At 39.5% G+C, this 20,032-nt stretch overlaps 1 protein-coding gene across 5 annotated transcripts; it reads left to right on the forward strand.

The window, feature by feature from the left end:
- Window positions 1-7,614: 7,614 nt before the first annotated feature.
- On the forward strand, window positions 7,615-19,636 carry cd99 (CD99 molecule). 5 transcript variants are annotated; one of them, XM_034099519.2, is made up of 13 exons: window positions 7,616-7,833; window positions 9,659-9,688; window positions 10,528-10,590; window positions 11,623-11,655; window positions 12,051-12,104; window positions 12,293-12,334; window positions 13,108-13,161; window positions 13,331-13,408; window positions 14,792-14,812; window positions 14,892-14,912; window positions 17,562-17,678; window positions 17,767-17,820; window positions 17,945-19,636. In XM_034099519.2, the coding sequence occupies exons 1-13, from the start codon at window positions 7,770-7,772 to the stop codon at window positions 17,971-17,973; spliced, it is 660 nt and encodes a 219-aa protein (XP_033955410.1). In that variant the 5' UTR covers window positions 7,616-7,769; the 3' UTR covers window positions 17,974-19,636. The 5 variants fall into 5 exon arrangements, with proteins under 5 accessions (XP_033955443.1, XP_033955436.1, XP_033955410.1 ...); XM_034099529.2 differs by having other exon boundaries at window positions 17,565-17,678; XM_034099552.2 differs by lacking the exons at window positions 17,562-17,678; window positions 17,767-17,820; window positions 17,945-19,636 and adding exons at window positions 15,041-15,126; window positions 15,219-15,344 and having other exon boundaries at window positions 7,615-7,833.
- The last annotated feature ends 396 nt before the right edge of the window (window positions 19,637-20,032 follow it).

A 20,032-nucleotide genomic window follows, 5' to 3' on the forward strand; every position in this document is an offset into this window, starting at 1 on the left:
TCAGCTAGCGAATCAGTGCATGAGAAGCGAAACGGAAGTGAGGGACCCAAACAAACTATTAAGAAGGCAAATCTGAGATTTCATTGAGCTCCAGCTCTCGACACAGGTTCGGGAAAGCCCCGTGAGCTTCTCACTGTAGAGTGAAAATGGAACGCACACGCTATTTGTTGTTTGTTTATATCACGCAGTCTGTCTTCCGGTTGTTGCCTCTTTTGAATGACGAATACAAACTACCGCCGCCTGCTGGAAAGGAGAGTTATTGCCACTCACGCATGCGCAGTTCGTACGTGCTACTTGGCCGTCGGCTGAAGTCTTTGCGGTGTGTTCCAGTGCGACACATGGCCAAGACGCAGGAGACGCGAGGCGACGTGACGTCGGGGCGTGTTCTTCGGTGTTCTTTGGTGTCAGTTTGATGTGTAAGGAGCTTAACACCCTCTCTTGTAAATGAGCATCTTGAAGGACACTGTTCGGGGAACTATTTGTCCCATGCAGCCCTGTATGTGATGACTACTTTCATTCTTGCAAGGATAATAAATACATGTATCCTGATATTGAAGAGCAAGCCGGTGACGAGTGATATTTTTCTAACAAAATGTCATAGTCAAGTATGTCATAAAAGGCATAAAAAGTCATGATATGTCATAAATAAATAAATTCATAGTTTAGTTACTCATATAAATCCCACATATTGTTCACTACAATGTGATTTAGTGATAGTTATATGTATAAAATAACGGAGACAAACCTGAACTCCTCCATAGTTCCCTCTGTAAACACCAGTCCATCTGCAGACCTCCGAACGCTGAAACACAAGACAAAGAAAGTCCTCAGGATTTAAAGTTGCAATCATTTCCATTTGAAAAACACACATTATGACATGGTTATAAGAAAGGTTTCGTAAAAAGGTTATTAAAGGACTGATAAAGGAAACATTTTGTACACTATTAATACATATCAGGGTTTCCCACACATAGACTATACTTGGGCGGGCCGCCCAGGTATATTAACGGCCGCCAAAGTATATTTCAATACCCATTTAGGTTTGTTTTTTTATAAAAAATTCGTCCGTGACCACGACGCCATCTATAATCGATTAACTTGAGCACAATGATCCCTCGCTCTACGCCTCCTGTACCCAGTCCCGAACTGGCCATCGGGAGGACCGGGGGGTTTCCCGATGGCCTGGCCTGTTAAGTGGCCTGCCTCACACAGGGTGACTGGCTGTCTACATGATGTGGCCTGCCAACATGGCCACTGTCATCATAAATCAAAGCCCTTGATTGGTCTCTGTGTGTCATTCAAGCTCGGGATATCCTCAGTTCAGGTGAGGTTAAGGACTCTCTGAGTGTTTAGATAGTTAACTTAATCTAAGTTCTCAGTAAGTCTCAAACGGTTTGGTCACCATTTATGTAAACACATATTTCCATTTGAGAGGGTAGTGATTCGTAAAATATGCATGAATAAAAAATAAAAAGTTAACTAGGTGAAAAAAGGTAAGATACATTTTTAAAACTTGTTGAGAGCTAAAACTAGTCTTTGCTGCTGCCTCAAAGAGGAGGGAGACAGGAGAGGCTGATTCAGGAGCACAGACACACTCACAACTATAAAGAACCAAAAATAAATTAATAAACAAGTTTCAGTGTTTTTTCATATTGGAAATGGGATGTTATTGGTTATGGCCATGATTTTATGATTATTTAAATGTATACAGTTTTGTTTCATATAGGTGTTTCCATAGATCTAGTCTCTTTATTTTCCCCTCAAAATGCACCAGATTGATGCATTTCACTCCAAATTGTAAAAATCCCCCTTAACCAGTTGTGATTAAAACACATCAATAATCATGTATAGGCTATATATATATATATATACGATTCTGAAATGGGCCATTATGCATAAGGGGTACTTTTAATTTGGGTACTTTAAGTATAGTTTTATGCAGGACTTTTACAAATAACAAAGTAATTTGTAAATGTAGTATTGTGTGTAACTCCACCTGGTGGACACTAACTGCACTAAGTAGCATGTGCAGTTAGTGACCACCAGGTGGAGTCACACACACACACACACACACACACGCACGCACACACACACACACACACACACACACACACACACACACACACACACACACACACACACACACACACACACACACACACACACACACACACACACACACACACATCATAGCTACAAGATAGGCGCATTATGAATTAAAACTGCACCCTAACACCACTGCAGACAGAATATATCTGCTGCTAAACATACAACACAAATGGATTAAATACCTCGACAAACCATGTTTAAGCTAGAGAAAATGTATTAAGAGAATCATGTAAGTGATGTGTGTACATTATCAGAGCCTGTAAACCGGAAGTGCTCCCCCACTGTCAACTACAGTAGCGAACATATCACACAGTCCATTAAAAAATAATAATGAAATGTCATGGTACTTCTCACAGTATTTTATTATTTCGAAGTGAACATGACTCGGGTGAATTTGACAATGAGCGGTTTGTTTATTCGGCTGAACTGTAGCAACTGCACCGGCGTTAGCATAGCTGTAAGCTAACACAGCGGTACCGTGTGTGTGTTTGTTTGCTTATTTGTTCGCTTATGTGTTTGTTTGCTTATATTTTTCACATATGTGTTAGTTTGCTTATTTGTTAAGTTTGTGTGGACGTTTGGCCATTGACTGACCTTTTAAATCACAGGAAACTAGTTATCCAGTCACTCTTCCGTGTGCATCTCGTGAGCTGGCGAAATTGTTGTGAGCTGTTGCCATTGCGTCATCCGTATCAGTCAGCTGACCTTGGCTATGTGGCTATCTTGGCCAGTAGGGGGCGGGGCGTATACAGGTCATACCATCCTCTGGGGGGGCCATGGCAGAATAAACCATCTTCATGTGTAGTTTGTTACCAGTGAAGTGTGCCTGCTAAAGTTGGGCTATCCATGGCAAATAATTGTTGTCATAGTCATTGGAAATTGTCTTATTCTCACCTAGTTTACTTTATCATCTCCCCCGGCTTCATCACCATGCCTACCACAATCATCCAAACCAAAACAATACAAGGAAGATGGAAGCAGATTTCCAAACCCCTCTTTCTACAGTGTAGCCCTCACCCTGCCCTCCTATGATGAGAGGAGCAGGGTGGTGGGTCCTCCCTCCCCTTCAAAGCCTGATAGGGATGTGTGTGTACAAAACGCTGCAAACTGATATCTGCTGGGTCCAGGCTCAAGGGCGCATGGCACTCTCAACTCTTTCCAGGACATGCCGGGGCCCTGCCTGCCTGTAGCTTTGCCGATATCTGTGTTGATAGGTAATAGATTAAGACAGCTTGTTACAAAAAAACGGACTGATATTGTGTTTAACGAACTTAAACTAGCTTTATTAAATGTCAGGTCTTTGGCAGGAAAAACATTTTTAATCAATGATTTTATCACTGAGCACAATCTCGATTTTATGTTTTTAACAGAAACTTGGATTGAAGAAAATAACAGTTCAGCTGTTCTTATCGAATCAACCCCTCCCAACTTTAGTTTTATGAGTCAGGAAAGAATGCATAAGAGAGGAGGTGGAGTTGCTATTCTGTTCAATGATTCCCTTCAATGCAGAAAGACATCGTATGGAAACTTTGCTTCTTTTGAATATGTGGCCCTTCAGCTGAAATGCTCCTCTCGAGCTGTGTTCCTAAATATCTATAGACCACCCAAATACTGTGCAAGCTTTTTTGATGATTTTACCGAACTGCTGTCTATAGTGTGTATTGACTTTGACCGTCTAGTCATTTTTGGTGATTTTAACATCCATGTTGACAACCCTCAGGACAGAGGGGCTAAAGAACTGTTTTGTGTTCTTGATAGCTATGGACTGACTCAGCATGTGACGGAGTCCACGCACAATAAGGGGCACACTCTGGACTTAATTATCTCAAAGGGTCTGAATATCTCTAATGTTGCACTCTCTGACCATTCCTGTGTTTTCTTTGAGAGCTCTATTTCTGTTCACACAAATGTTCAAAAAGAGGTAACCACAAAGCGATATTTAACTGAAAATACTAGGGAAATGTTTACTCAGAATTTTTCTTCCACACTTGCCCCTGCTAACATCTCAGTAAATGAGCTAGTAGATCATTTTAATTCAAACATTTAAAATGTTATAGATGCCATTGCAAAAAATAAAGGAAGTGTCTGGCAAGAACATATCTCCATGGAGAAAGGCCATGATCGTGAAAACAGAAAAAAGAGAATGTCGAAAAGCTGAACGCAGGTGGCGAAAAACAAATCTCCAGGTTCACTTTGAAATCTATAAAGAGAGACTTGGCCTTTATAATTTGGAATTGAAAAATGCACGACAATCATTCTTCTCTGACATCATTACCAAAAACAAAAACAACGCACGTGCCTTGTTTGCTACCATCGACAGACTAACTAACCCCCCAGTGTCAGTAGCCTCTGAATTTCTATCCACCAGGGCGTGCAATGATTTTGCCTCCTTCTTCACTGACAAAATTCAGAAAATCAGACAAGCAGTCAGTGCCTCTGCATCAGGAACAACAAATATGTTGTCTCTGTGTCCACTTAACATCAAGTCAAACACCATGACACAATTCCATCAGATTAATGATAAAAACCTAGAGGACATTATACAACTTCTGAAGTCCTCCTCCTGCTGCCTTGATATTATTCCAACAGGATTTTTCAAAGATGTTTTGCCTTGCAGATCTACTTCATATAGTAAACAAATCTCTTCACTCAGGTATTTTTCCACAGGCCCTGAAAACTGCAGTCATTAAACCGCTCTTAAAAAAGAATAATCTAGATGCTTCAGTAATGAACAATTACAGGCCCATATCAAACCTTCCATTTCTAGGTAAAATCATTGAAAAAGTAGTTTTTCAACAGTTGAGTAATTTCTTGCATTTAAATAACTGTTTTGATGTGTTCCAGTCAGGCTTTCGTCCAAACCACAGCACTGAGACTGCTCTTGTAAAGGTCTTCAATGACATCCACTTAAACACAGACAGTGGCAGAACTTCAGTGTTAGTATTATTAGATCTCAGTGCTGCGTTTGACACTGTTGACCACAGCATATTACCAGACCGACTGGAAAACTGGGTGGGACTTTCGGAAACAGTTCTAAATTGGTTTGAATCCTACTTAAAGGACAGAAACAACTTTGTTTCTATAGGTAAAATACACATCTGAGTAATATGACATGTGGGGTACCTCAAGGCTCAATCTTGGGGCCTCTTCTCTTTAACGTCTACATGCTACCATTGGCTCAGATAATGAAGAACAACAAAATAAGTTACCATAGCTATGCGGATGACACACACATTTATGTAACAATTTCACCAGGAGACTATGCTCCAATTCAAACACTGAGTAAGTGCATTGAACAAATCAATGACTGGATGTGTCAGAACTTTCTCCAATTAAACAAAGATAAAACTGAGGTAATGGTTTTTGGAGCCAAGGCAGAACGTATAAAAGTTAGCGCTGAACTTCAGTCTGCAATGTTCAAAACAACAGATAAAGCCAGAAATCTAGGTGTAGTCATGGACTCTGACCTGCGTTTCAACAGTCACATTAAAACAGTTACTAAATCAGTCTACTATCACCTAAAGAATATATCTAGGATTAAAACACTAATGTCACAGCAGGATTTGGAAAAACTTGTCCATGCTTTTATCTTCAGTAGACTCGACTACTGCAATGGTGTCTTCACAGGTCTCACTAAAAAATCTATTAGAAAGCTGCAGCTGATTCAGAACGCCGCTGATCGAGTCCTCACTGACACTAAGAAAGTGGATCACATCACTCCTGTTCTGAAGTCTTTACACTGGCTTCCTGTGTGTCAAAGAATAGATTTCAAAATACTGCTGCTGGTTTATAAAGCACTGAATGGTTTAGGCCCAAAATACATTTCTGACCTCCTGCTAAATGATGAACCATCCAGATCTCTCAGGTCTTCAGGGACTGGTCAGCTTTCTGTCCCCAGAGTCAGAACTAAACATGGAGAAGCAGCATTCAGTTGTTATGCTCCAAATATCTGGAACAAACTCCCAGAAACCTGCAGGTCCGCTGCAACTCTGACTACTTTTAAATCCAGGCTGAAGACTTTTCTTTTTGTCGCTGCTTTTAATTGAACTATTCATATCTTAGACTGCACTGTAACTTTTATTCATGTATTTTTTCTTTTAATGTTTATTTTATTAGCTTTTCTTTTTAATGACTGATTAAATGCCATTTCTTAATGTCTTTCATTTTTTGTAAAGCACTTTGAATTGCCTTGTGTTGAAAAGTGCTATATAAATAAACTTGCCTTGCCTTGCCTTATATTTATTGTAAACATTTCTTTATAGGCTATATATGAATGCTGATTTTTAAAAATAATAAACAGTTTATCTCACATTTTCGACATACTATGCCGTTTTTTTTCTTACATTTTTTTCCATGGACAAAACATGTTTAACCAACAGAAAATGTATTAAAATAATGAATGTATGAAATGTGTACATTATCAGAGCCTGTAACCCGGAAGTATAGTAATCTATATATAGATAGTATAGTAATCTTTGACATGTAAAAATATAGAAACATTTCTACATACAATACTTTATTGTTTTTTCACCATATTTTCAACATACTATACTACGTCGTTTTCTTTACATATTTTTGTCATCATAATGTTTAGTTTGTTCACAGAGGGGACTATGCATAGTGCATACCAAAGTTAAGCTATCCATTGCAAATAGATATTCTATAAATACCCTTTAAAAACATGCTTCTCTAATGAAAAAGCCAGTTTACTTTAAAATTCGAAAACAATGCAAACAGTATGTGTGCTATACATTTCTTGTATGTGTGTATATTCACTTTCAAATCCTTATATATTAGTTCCTTTTTTTGTAGAACTAAATCACAGTGTTTATGTATGGATAAACCAATTTAGAAATAAACCTGATTCTGATGCATTGGACTAGTCCCTCTCTCACACACACACGCGCGCCCACAAACACACATTATAGTTAGAATTGATATATTATTGCATTTAAATAACTTTAAAAGGTTTGAAGTCAACACATCTGGATTCCGTGGCAAAAAGAGTAAATATATTTTTATATTGTATTGTAATAACATCATCACTGTCAGCCAGGTTCAGATGTGTGTGTACAGCCGGTGTCTGCCCTGCAGGCGGAGATCTGCCTGTCCACGGATAAAGCGGAAGGATGCTTGAAACGCTACAGACATGCTACTTCCGGTCACCGAGCTAGCGTTTAGCATTCAGTATAAAACTACATGTTACAACATTAATGATAGTTAATTAAGCTTACAAAATATTACGAAACATATTTAATATTTGGAAAATGTAATGAAAGGTCAATGTAAAACAATATTTTTTTAAAACATCATAGTATAGTAGGCCTATGTAAAATAAATCATGAATGTCCAAATAAGTCATAGTATAATATTTAATCGAAAAACAGGAAAAAATCATAGTACAATCGAATATTATATCGAAAATATAATCTGACTACACGCATGCTATTTCTTAGACAAGCGTGAAACGCCCCTCAGCAGGGCTGCCACACCCTTCATAGGCAAAATTGAGTCATGACTGTGTAACAGGACACCAGAGCTGCTCTGCTTTTCACTGTGCACAAGAAAGCTGGGTCCACAAATACCTGCCAGCTGAAGCAGACCGTTTAAAAGTAAAGTAAACTAAATTAAAACTCGAAGGAAGTAACTCTACAGTCACCATGAGGCTCTGTTTGAGGATTGTCTCCCTTCTTTTTGTTGTTACTGGGACTTTAACACAAGACGGTAAGCTCACTACGTCTATTTTTATCCCAACTTGGGTTATTCCTACTTTATGTTTATGGTAGTGTTCGTGTCTCTTAAAGTGAAGCAGGAAAGCATGCCTTTTTTATTTGGTCCATAGTAAATACTCACATAATACACAGCATAATAGTGTCTGCAAAGAAAAGCTTTTATATGTTTTGCTATAAAATAATCAGTGTTTACTACTAGTGATGGTGTTGAAGACTGTCCCATTTTCCATCATGTGGAAACTGTGAAAGGTTTGGGAAGATTAGGAAGATATAATCTACTCCTGTCCTGTGATTGAACATCCATAAAGGACTATATGAGTCATGACTGACCCAGCTGTATTCCTCTCAGACACACTGAATGAAGAAGTGAATCCAAATTGAGTTAATTATATATAAAATAGGTAATTGCTCTTAAAAGAGGATACATTTAGGATAGTTGTTTCAGGATGAAACAGGAAGGTGAGGTTCAGTTGTTCTATAATGCAAACTTGTAAGGACTCTAAAGCCGAGGACATGAGTCAAGGTCCCTTAATGTTCCCCACCAAGAAAACTAGTAGACCACTTTTTAGACTATTATTTTCAGTGTATTTGAACTGTTTAATAGTATTTTATGTTAACATGACTCTCGTATTTGAGGGTTAAATGCTAAAGAATGTTATCTATGAACTAAATTACCCTACTTTCTGGAGGTTCTGGAATGTGAACTCCACCCATGTTGCCAAAACCCGCCAATACTTATATATTTGCTGCACATACATTAAGGTTATCATAACAGTGAAACAGCTGCAAATACAGATGAGAAAATGCACATACATTTCAATGGGCTCATTATGTAACAGACAGTTTGGGTAGGATAATAACTGTACATGGATTATTACAAGACTATTAAAAGACTGAACATTCAGAAAAAACAGAAACATCCCCCAGTGTAAATTAAAAATAATTATAACCTGCTAAAAGAAATACAATTAATTTATTTGATATATACTTGTACAGAATTGTCTGTGTGCCGTGCATCGCTGCTTCCTGTTTAAACCAAGGAGGGCTGGCAGAGAAAACCACAGGCACGCATTGACAGGAAGATGGCATGCTGTCTTGAAGTCAGTTTGGTTACTAAGTCACGGACGATGTTTGATATTTAGCACAGATTTCGATTCTGCAAAATGACTTATTAAAGTTTAATTTGCAGTAAGATCATTTTTTCTGGAATAGCATCTGGAACAGTATAAACACAAGGCCCCAAAAGAGAGCAAACACCCATTTTGAAAAATATTCAAAACTGCCATAGCTGCTGTTCCCTCATATTGAGGCAGGGAAAACACATGTGAAAATCTATTGTCAAAAATATATTAATATATAATAATAAATATTGCAATTCGTGTGTTAAAGCCTTACTAACCCACAGACGGGACGTATTGACCGAACGTATCCGAGGGTTGTGTCAAATGACAGAAGAAACATGTTATTTCAGCCAAATGCTTTGTAAAAGACAGATAGGAGTACATCCTCACAAGTTCATTGTAAGATTACCCTGTGTGTGTTTCACTGTGACACCGTTTTAAATCGTCCTGGGCAACGAAGTGTAGGCATCTGCTTCTCTGTGGGGAAACAACTCACCGAGCAGTGACTCATTTGTCAGAGCGTATCACTCAGTTGCCATAGGAACCTGCAAATACACTGTCTGACTGAAGCGTCCAAACACAGAACACATGTGCTTCCACTGTGGACACAGAGAGAGATTCAAACCCTGACTCAGCTTGAACATGTTTCTATCAGTGTTGATTATTAATGTCTGATTAATGGTGTACTCCTCACAGGATTTAACCTCCTCGATGCTCTCGATGAAGGTGAGTGGCCGTCTCTGTGGTGCAATTTGGCACCAAATTCATGCTTTTATGAGTGAAACAGTTATGCATCCAGGGTTGGGGATGATTTAGTTGAAAAAGCATATCTTTTTTTTGCTCCTAAACATGGGAGATTAAGGCCAATATAAGAGCACTGTATAGCTCTAACAAAGTAGGTACAGAAGCACTTACATCAACAGAATCATCATAACAAAATTATTATAAAAACATTTTTATAAACAGTAAAGAAAGCCTTATAGCCCACACATTTGAATCACTCTTAAGGGGTCAAATGTTATTCCTCACTTATATATTTTTGACAAAATACATTTTCATCATGAGCTTTCATTCAAATGTCATTGTTGTCTTAAGGGGATGGATTTTGCTCCATTGTCAGTCATGTCCTATGAAAATGATGAACCTCAAACACATGTCTGCTGGGGAAGGTGAATGTAACACAAGCCGTTAGGTGGAATTTGAAGGCTCATAGACACTGGCCTTCTGAATCATGACGTCTGTCCCCTGGAAGCATGCGGTGGTGCCTGAACCTGCCTGGGGTTTCTTAGTTTGCATTGTTGGGGATGTTCTTGGGCGTCGGCATCTCTAACAATTTAGCAACCGAGTGCCAGATAGCACACTAAAACGCTACTAAAATAGCAGACACAGCGGTAACATATTACATACATAGCTTCTTTTAAAAACAAGAGTAATCTGTGGAATGTTTACAAACCACAGCCTACTAATCCTACTAACCTGTGACACTTTTGGTACATATGGGGACGTTTCAGAGAAAATTGGAAATGCTAACTGTCAGAAACGGCTCCTTTATTTTTATTTCTTAGTACCACCTACACCTGCGAAACCCAAAGAGGAACCGAAGGCCCCAGAGGATCCTATAAGTGATGGTATGTATCCTTCCACCTGTCACATTATTCCATGTGTTATTACAAAAAGCCTATCAGGGAAGCCACCTTTTATTTAACCTGATCACAGTATTCTCTCTTGTGCGCACACTATCACAGCAATATCTCAACATGTCATTTTATTTCAACCGAGTTCGGCTCAGTTCTATTAGTTGTTATTGTACATTAATCAGGATGAAATGAGTGCGAACACACGTATCAGACTGCAGTAAAGGGTGTTTTCCAAATGCCTTGTATTACTTTAGACCCGGCAACTGTATTCTAATCTACAACACCACATCATGACTGCACCACTGCATCAACCAAGGCTTAAAACCATGACCTAGATTCTCTCACTCACACACACACACACACACACACACACACACACACACACACACACACACACACACACACACACACTGGCTGCATACAAAATAAGCCTGTCTCCACTGACTGGCGCTGAGTCATGAGGGAGAGGTGTGTCTTGTGACTCAGTGCTAAAACAAGGTATTGACAATGGTGACAGTTATATAAAAAAAAAGACGTGTGGCAGGTGTACACACACACACACACACACACACACACACAACACACACACACACACACACACACACACACACACACACACACACACACACACACACACACACACACACACACACACACACACACACACACACACACACACACACACACACACACACACACACACACACACACACACACACAGCCCCAGAGGTTGTGTGACCTTTGTTGGCAGTACATACCATGAATCCAACATACAAGAATTCCTCACACGTGACATTTGGTGTATTCTATTCTTTTTTTCTGTGTGATTTTTACGGTGTGGTTGAACCTGATGGGTTGCATTGTTAATGTGTGGTTGCATCCCTATATCGCAGCCATGAAGATGTGTGCGTGTGTAAATACTGTGCAAAGTGATGAAATCACTAATCCTGAACAAAAGGTATTCCTTCTAATGGAGCAGTTCAGTTCGTGTTTAATGCTTTTTCCCCCTCCTTCTCCCTCCAGATGGGCTCAGCCTTTCAGATGCATTTGGACCAGGTAAATACACGGTGCACTGTGTGTGGTGTCAGGGCTTTCATACCAGGCTAAGTCTGTGTTTCTTTCTGTATCAGCTTTACATGATTTAAATATATATAAATATATGCAGGCTTACGAATGACCTTTTGTCCATGTATTTTTCCTTAATGTTTATTTTATTAGCACTGTAACTTTTATCCATGTACTTTTTCATATTTTAGACTGCACTGTAACTTTTATCCATGTATTTTTCCTTAATGTTTATTTTATTAGCTTTTCTTTTTTAATGCTTAATGTCTTTCATTTCTTTTTTGTAAAGCACTTTGAATTACCCTGCATCGAAAAGTGCTATATAAATAAACTTGCCTTGCCTTGCCTTTTGTTGTCCTTGTCTAAATAAATGTTTTTTTCTGCAGCTGAGCCTATGCCGACCCCTAAGCCAACAAAGAAACCGAGCTCAGGAGATGCTGGTAGGTTTCCCCACTAAGATCTCCTGGTTTGTAGCCATGTTCCCTTCCTGTTTCTCTGTGGGCTGACGATCAAAACACAGCCAAAGGGCAAAAAGGAACCTAATCAAATCACAATGACATTAAATAGTCACATGTAAATTAGACAAGTGTTATTTAAGAGTGTTTAATCGTGTGTTTGTGGATTACAGGTGGTGGCGGCGGATTTGATCTGGGGGATGCTCTGGGTCCAGGTGAGGGGAATGTCTCATATCAAATGTGTAATGTTCTCAATGAATGGCTGAAGCTTGGCTATTTGTATTATTTACAAGCATTCTAAATTGGTTTGAGAGACCCCTCCCCAGCAGTCATGGTCCGATAATAGCTGCTGAAATGGTAGTTATAGAGTTTGGACTGAGTTGTCCTTCTATCTAGCGTGTATTTGGAGTCACTGGGTCACATGACATTGAGGCTATTAAAACAAGTGATCTTCTAGTGTAACTTCCAAGGCCAGGGGAATTTCATACTCTTCCTTGATAGCCCTGCTCTTCATAGCTCCTGGATGCTAATGCTACTATACAAGAGTGTAAATAAGTGCTACCCCTCATGATCTGAGGTAGTGTTACTTCCATCACATTAAAGCACGCTTTCTATTTTTGATCCAGTCCTAGCTGTCCTGCTATGTGAGCTACGCAGCCAGACGGGGACGCTAGAACGAAATGCTACTTTAGCCTAGCTTAGCTTCACGCTGCAACACGAGAACAATGCCATGTTAAGATCTGCTATATCCTATATCCTTTCATCAACTGTTATTTTAGCTGACAGATCGCCTAGTTCTAGCTGGAAAAATAGTTTAATCCTCCATTTAAACTAGACAAAGGACACTCAAATATGACTCCTTTTCATAGACAGTACAGTCCTTTTGTGCAATGACACTGATAAACAAAATTCTGTATATTCTCAAACTCACTTGATTTCTGGCCTGCTTTCTTACTGTATGTCCTTAATGATTGATTTGTGCCCACAGACCCCAACCCCAAACCTGACACACCTGTAGTGAACCCACCACCCAGCGGAGGAGGTCAGTCCACACATATCATTTATTACGTCTTTAGACTGACTTTAAATGGCTCTTAAAAGGACACATCTGCTGATATTCTTTTTGATCTTAATCCCATGTGGAGTCAGAGTACAGCAGGTTTATCCTAATAAATGTCAACTTTAATGGTTAAATTGTACTTTTCTAAAAGGTGGAGGAACTTTCGATATCAACGACTTAGCTGATGCTGGTGGTGATGGCTACAAGCCCGATGAAGGCCCAGGAGGAGGTGAGACCTAACATCACATTGGTTCAATTAAGCTTAATACAATATAGTATGAATATTTGTGTTAGATATACATATTATATATTTGCCTCTGAACACTGGATGTAGTTTTGAATCTTAATGTAGTTTCCTTCCTTTGTTTTTGGTGTCTGACTCATTCAAGCTTAGCGCCTCAAGAGAACTGCAAAACATGTATTTACTGTCACGGCAACGCTGACACATTCCAATCTGACCACATCTTATTCATCTATTCTCGTTGTTTTGAGGGTGAAGTGAAATAGTGTGCTTTCATGTTAGGGGCATTAGTTCTGCAAACCACACACACAACACAGTTAAAGGGTTTATTCAGAAATCATAGTGTAAGACGGTTGACAGTAAGGTATATAAGTATGTTGGCTAACATGCTGTGACTCACTTGTTACGTTAGTGATGTTTACCAGTTGCTACAGCATCGCTTGTATTATGTTCTCCTTGGGTTAGGGTTACCTGTCGTTAACCCTGTCGTTCACGGGTTTCAACGGAAAAATAAGTGCCGACCGGTCCATATGTCCTGAAGAGAAAAGAGGAAGATCTGGCGGTCAAATATTATCTGCGTTTATTGAACTTAAATATCACTGCCATGTGCAAAATGGACACCAGAACACTGCTTTAGGCATGCTTAAGGTGGACTCACATTTGTACGGTAATTTGAGTACGGTAATTGTACGCTAGTTTATGATTTAAGAAGATGAACCCATAATGAAATAGCTCAGCAAAGGAATGGTCATACAGCCTTTGTTTTGTGTTTCTTTCCTGCGGTTGAGCTGGAGCATGGAAGTCATTAGTTGTTCTTCTACGAAAGAAAGAGGAATAAAACCCACAGGCTCTGCAGTGTAATGGGGAACACATGGCTGGTTTCAGATCACATTCTGCTGCACAGCCTACACCCCCTCTCAGCTGGAGTAAGAACAGTCAAAGAAATGTAGAAGGGGAATCCCAGTGATGACACTAATACTTATAATACTATCAGGGTTGGGCAGGAAGTGGGACCCAGGAGCAGTGAAAAATAAGATGTCAGTTCGTTTTTACAAGAGCTGGTAAACAAAAAGGAACAGTTTAACACTTGTACAAACCAGGGAGCACGAGGGGAATACAGGCAGGAGTTCATGGAAAGACGACAAACTGACAAAGAAGACACACTCACAGTGACAAGACACAGCTGGGGGGGGGGGGCAAGGACATGAGGAGCAGCATTCTTATTATACATCCATGGGGGCAGCAGGTCAACACAATCAGACAATCAGGCAGGAAGTAAAGCAGACAAGACACAAGGAGGAAATACATTTCAAAATAAAACCGGTATCATTAAATACAACAATTAAATCTAAATGTTCTTTTTGAATCCAGGTGGTGGCTACGAATCTAACGGTACGTCTGATATATTTCATTCTGCAGTATTGTTATAAGTTTGCTACAATACTAAATCTCCTTTGTGTCCTCATCCTAGATGGTGCTGAAGAGCCTCAAGGTAAACCCCATATCTCATCCTCTTCTCTACTTCCTGTCTTTGTGTTTGTGCGTGGGCCTCTTTATTCCTCCCTGAAGAGTTCGTCCGCTCTTTAAGTCTTGATGAGATTTCCTGTTTACGGTCTTTAGAGGAAGTTGGGTTCACTTCTTCAGTTTGGTCGCCGATCCAATACTTGCTGTGGTGGTGTTCAGCCTCAGTTCACCGGAACAAACTGGTGTGTTTGGGGGTGATTTGACATCTTTGATACTTGGAACCCCGGTCTGGTTTCTGTGGCTAAAACACTGCTACGATTGTGTGTCGTTGCAGATCCAGACCTTCTGTGGGGCCACATCCTGAAGATGCTAAATGCTAACATGCCAGAGGAATTCTATATGTGGATGTCCAACTTAAAGCAGGTCCTCGCCCCTCTGTTAGAGAGGGCCATGAATCTGCTGCAAGTTATACCCTGAAGCATCTCACATCTGATTGGCTCTCAGGTTTAATAGTGATTGCTTCAATGTGAGGGAATTGTGAAGCTGACGGCGGGACGATTACTGGGATTTTTTATTCTTTCTTGAAGGTTAATTTGAAACTGTGTAGCTAACCCGGGTACACCCCCTGTGCCCTTTGACCTCTGTTATCGTAGCACATAGCTGCATGTCTGAAATGGAGCTGGGAGATCTGTGTACGGTGAACCCCCGCTAAAAGACTAAATAATATAGTGTTGACTTTCTCCCTGTTATTCCAGACTTACCAGACACCCTGCTGTATGTGGGTGTAGACCTACATTCATTTTATTCTCACTCCACCCAGCAGTGCCATGACTCATAATGTTGTTAGTGTCTAATGTGTGACTGCAGCACACAGCTACTTTTCTTACACAACAGTAATGTTTCATGTTGTTTTAAAGCTTGTAGGTCGTTGCTGTCCTACATACAGTTTCCACGTGTGTGTGTCTTCGCACCGCACACACATACTTTACATTGCCAGCATTCAAAGCTGACAGATCCAACACGTACAGTTGGTTTTACTTCTCGTTTGTACGAAAACATCCTCACCAACTTGAAAAGTATATTTGCATTTCTCCTATGAAAGTGTTTTGGGCCATTGTCGTGCGTTCGCTCCAACGGGCCACCATACTCGTCATTGGATTCACTTTGAAGAATTGGATCATATGATGTTTTTCCCTCTGGCGTCTTTTAGCTCATGAGAAGCTCTCTGTGTACTTTTCGGTTTCCGTCAGCGTATTTATTTTTGGTGTCTTCTTTGTAGTTTTTCTTACTTGTGGTCTTCATGGAGCATTGCTGCTGTGAATGCAATGTTAAGTCATGAGATGTACGATGCATAATGAATAAAACAAACATGTGGACTGATCAGAGTTGACTTCACCACGCGTCTGATTTATGAACCATGGAAGGTACACCTGACTGATTACTTTTGACCTGGCACAATGCACATTTTAAACCTTTTAAAACCATTCTATCATCCACTGAAGCACACATTCAGAACACTGGCTGCATGCTCCTGCAGGCAGGCGGCATCCTGCGATTCTTTTTTCATGTCCATGCAACACCTTGTTTTAGCACTGAGTCACAAGACACACCTCTCCCTCATGACTCAGCGCCAGTCAGTGGAGACAGGCTTATTTTGTATGCAGCCAGTGTGTGTGTGTGTGTGTGTGTGTGTGCCCCACCCTGCCCTGGAGCCTGGGTGTATTCCCTTGTAATCCAGCTCTCTAGACCTGTCCTTTCTCTTTTTTATTTGTTTGTCTTCCCACTGACTGGTTATCCTCCGGTTGATACCAACTGCCTGTGTGTTTCTTATGTTCATGTTTCTTTTACATGACTATATTTAAATATTCCATACAGAGTGTTCTGGGAACTTTTTCCCAGTGTGTGTGTCGGTTCTGTCATCCAAAGTCCAAAGACTGCCACCTTGTGGAAGACTGAGGTGATGCAGGTTACTGTTAGAATAACTCTGAATTAAGATCACATTCAGGACAGAAACGTCAATAATTATGTAGTGAATACATGACTATTGACATGTTGGTTCTGAGCCAATCAGACACAAGGATGTCCAATCATCTGTATTGTTCTTATTACAATTTTAGATTAGAAAAACTTTAAAGATTCCAAATTGATTTTAGAAATATTTATCTATAGAGTACACAATATGGACATATACAGAATGAGTGGGAAAACACTATAATAGATAAACCTACTACTAAGGAGCTATAAACATAGGATATTTACATCTTTAATTGTGCAAAGTAATAATAATTTGACAATTTCTTTCAGTGATTTGTTAAAAAAAGAAAATGCTTGTTATTTTTTAAGCTCAATTAATTTTATTTGCAAAATGTATCGCAGTAGAAATGACCATTATTTTACACACTATCTTTATATATATTTGAATAGACTATAGCAAATTAACTTGAATTGACACAAATAGAAAAGTCAACTTTAGTTAGGAGACATACGAGAAATAACAATATATACGCTTTGTGTGTGTGTGTGTGTGTGTGTGTGTGTGTGTGTGTGTGTGTGTGTGTGTGTGTGTGTGTGTGTGTGTGTGTGTGTGTGTGTGTGTGTGTGTGTGTGTGTGTGTGTGTGTGTGTGTGTGTGTGTGTGTGTGTGTGTGTGTGTGTGTGTGTGTGTGTGTGTGTCACAGCAGCAGGGTCTGGAAAGATTGCAGGGATTGCCAGCGCCATAGGAGTGGCTCTGTTGGGAGCAGCGTCCAGTTACTTCGCCTACCAGAAGAAGAAGCTCTGCTTCAAAATACAAGGAGGTGACTGCGTTACTCCTGACTCATCTGATCATATAGACAACATACATATATCTCAACATGTCTCACTGATCACATGTTGTGTGTTTAGGTGTCGATCCAGAGAGCGGTAAAGGCCAACACGGTAATCAGTCTGATCCTCAAGGTAGGTGGAAAGATACTTATGATTATTAGCAGCTAAGCATACTCAGGGTATCATAAGTAAAAGTACAAGTGTAGTGTCCTACAGCAGGAAGTGCACTAACTCTTTCTTCCTTTAAATGTTTCAGTTTTCAGCAATCTGCTCAAGACGTCCTAGACACAGCGTCTGATTTCTACTCAAGAAAAGTCAGTGGCCTTCTCTGCAAAACGTACCTTCAACCAGCGGTCATATTTCTCTAGGTCTTTCTTAAGCCTTATTAAACAACCTACGGGAGCAGTGTGTAGGATTTAGGGTGCAGAAATATAATCTAATATTCCCAAACAAGTTTCATAATCACTAAGAATGTTTTCATGAGCTTTCAAAGTGCCCTTCATATAGGGAGTCTACATATCGCCCGCAATGATTCAACAGCGTTCATCAAGTTCTTTTGGTCCTTGAAGGCCACCGTAGTTTGCATGTCACTAAATCCTACACACCTTTAAATCTAACTTGAAAATAAATATGGCACTTATGTTTCATCACTCTTCCGTTCACTGCTGACATCGCTAAGATGATAATAGTTTGTGTGTTACGACTGAACACATGAAATCATTGTCCTGTTTTAACAAATAAGTGTTTCTTTTTGCGGTGTCTACCTTTGTTGTATTTCCCCACTCCAACATGTCTTTGTTCTTTTTGTTTTTTGTGAAGCGACCCTTTAATGTACACCTCAGTCTGCCTAAATACGGGGGATTTTCAAATGAAATAAGGTATTCAAATAAGCCATGCTCACTATGCTGCCCTTACATTTTAATTCACTGACTTGGTGTTATATTTAAATAATAGTAACTAAGAACATCAGGACTTTAGTTCTTTGAGTAAGACTTTTATTGTGAAATGTTTATCACAGAAAGCTTTGGTTTCTTATTGAGAAACCAAAGCTGTTAACACGTAACAGCATTCTCTTTCAAATGAATGAGACATAAGTACTTCATTTTGTACAGATAGGAATCTACAGCATGGTACAGGCATGTTTGACCTTGTATGACATCATCATGTAACTGGATGCAAATCCAGCGGAAGGAGCTTTTAATATGAAATGCTGATTGTTTCATTTTAAGATCTAATAAATGTAGACAGTGTATTGGTAAATGCTTAAAATCTTTTGCATCGCATATCTAAATGTAACATACAGTAGAAGCTTTTTGTTTGTTGTTGTGTTTAAGTGTCATTTGATTCCTTGAAGTTTGACTTTCTTCTTCATGTGTAATATGAAAGGTGCTACAGAGAATTAGTATCATTAGCTCATGGTTTGCTATTACAGCCCATGCTAGCATCGTTAGCTGCTAGCTACACCATTAACATAACCACTATATAAGGTTTAATGCTTCCAGCTTCACAACAAACCATGAACAGGACTAAACTTTCCTATTGGATTTCAGAAATAATGTTTTAGAAGTCAATCGTTGACAGATGATTTTTTGCAGGCTGTCTATCTTATCAGTTTGACTTCAGCAGCACTCTGAGGCCATGCTGACGCACTTTTGTCGCAGTGATGATAATCAGAATCAGGTTTTATCCTCAGACTCGCCCATGAGTCATGCCTTTATTGCAAAGTGTCATAAATCAGAATGATTGTTGCTATGACGCTGAAATATGAGAGTGTGAGCTGTAAATACTGGAGGATGTGGATAAATGCTGCTTTCAGTTTTTACACCATGATCTGCTTTCAAGTGTTCTTGGGAGGTTTTTGTCATGTCATTTACAAGCTTAGATCTAATCCGGGTGTACTACGTCTGATGTGTGTGTGAGTTTTTCAATAAAGTGGTGTTGTACAGTTCGTCTGCTTTATGATTATTACTATAAAATGAGTGAAAATGACCGTGAGACAGAATAATCACAACTCAAGATCGATTTACTGACTACTTTAAAAAACTCTTTATATACCAATTTAGTTGCATTACATTTGATTTTTCATATTTGATATAAAAGTAAGAGAAAGTAATCAGGTTACACTTCTTTGACATTGTGATACTTAATAGGGGCAATACGTATTTTAACAGAATATGTTGTTGTGCTTCATGTTCCCTCACTGTGTCCTGTAATGTGTAAAGCAGGGTGAACCCAGAGCAGAGGGCAGCTGCTGAAGGTCCACACAGTTGCACAACACCTGGCAAGACTCACTAGTTGAATGACCAGATGAACACACACACACACTCCCAATACAGAATGGGAT

Source organism: Pseudochaenichthys georgianus, chromosome 2, assembly GCF_902827115.2.
Source record: "Pseudochaenichthys georgianus chromosome 2, fPseGeo1.2, whole genome shotgun sequence".
In the NCBI taxonomy this organism is placed as follows: Eukaryota; Metazoa; Chordata; class Actinopteri; order Perciformes; family Channichthyidae; genus Pseudochaenichthys; species Pseudochaenichthys georgianus.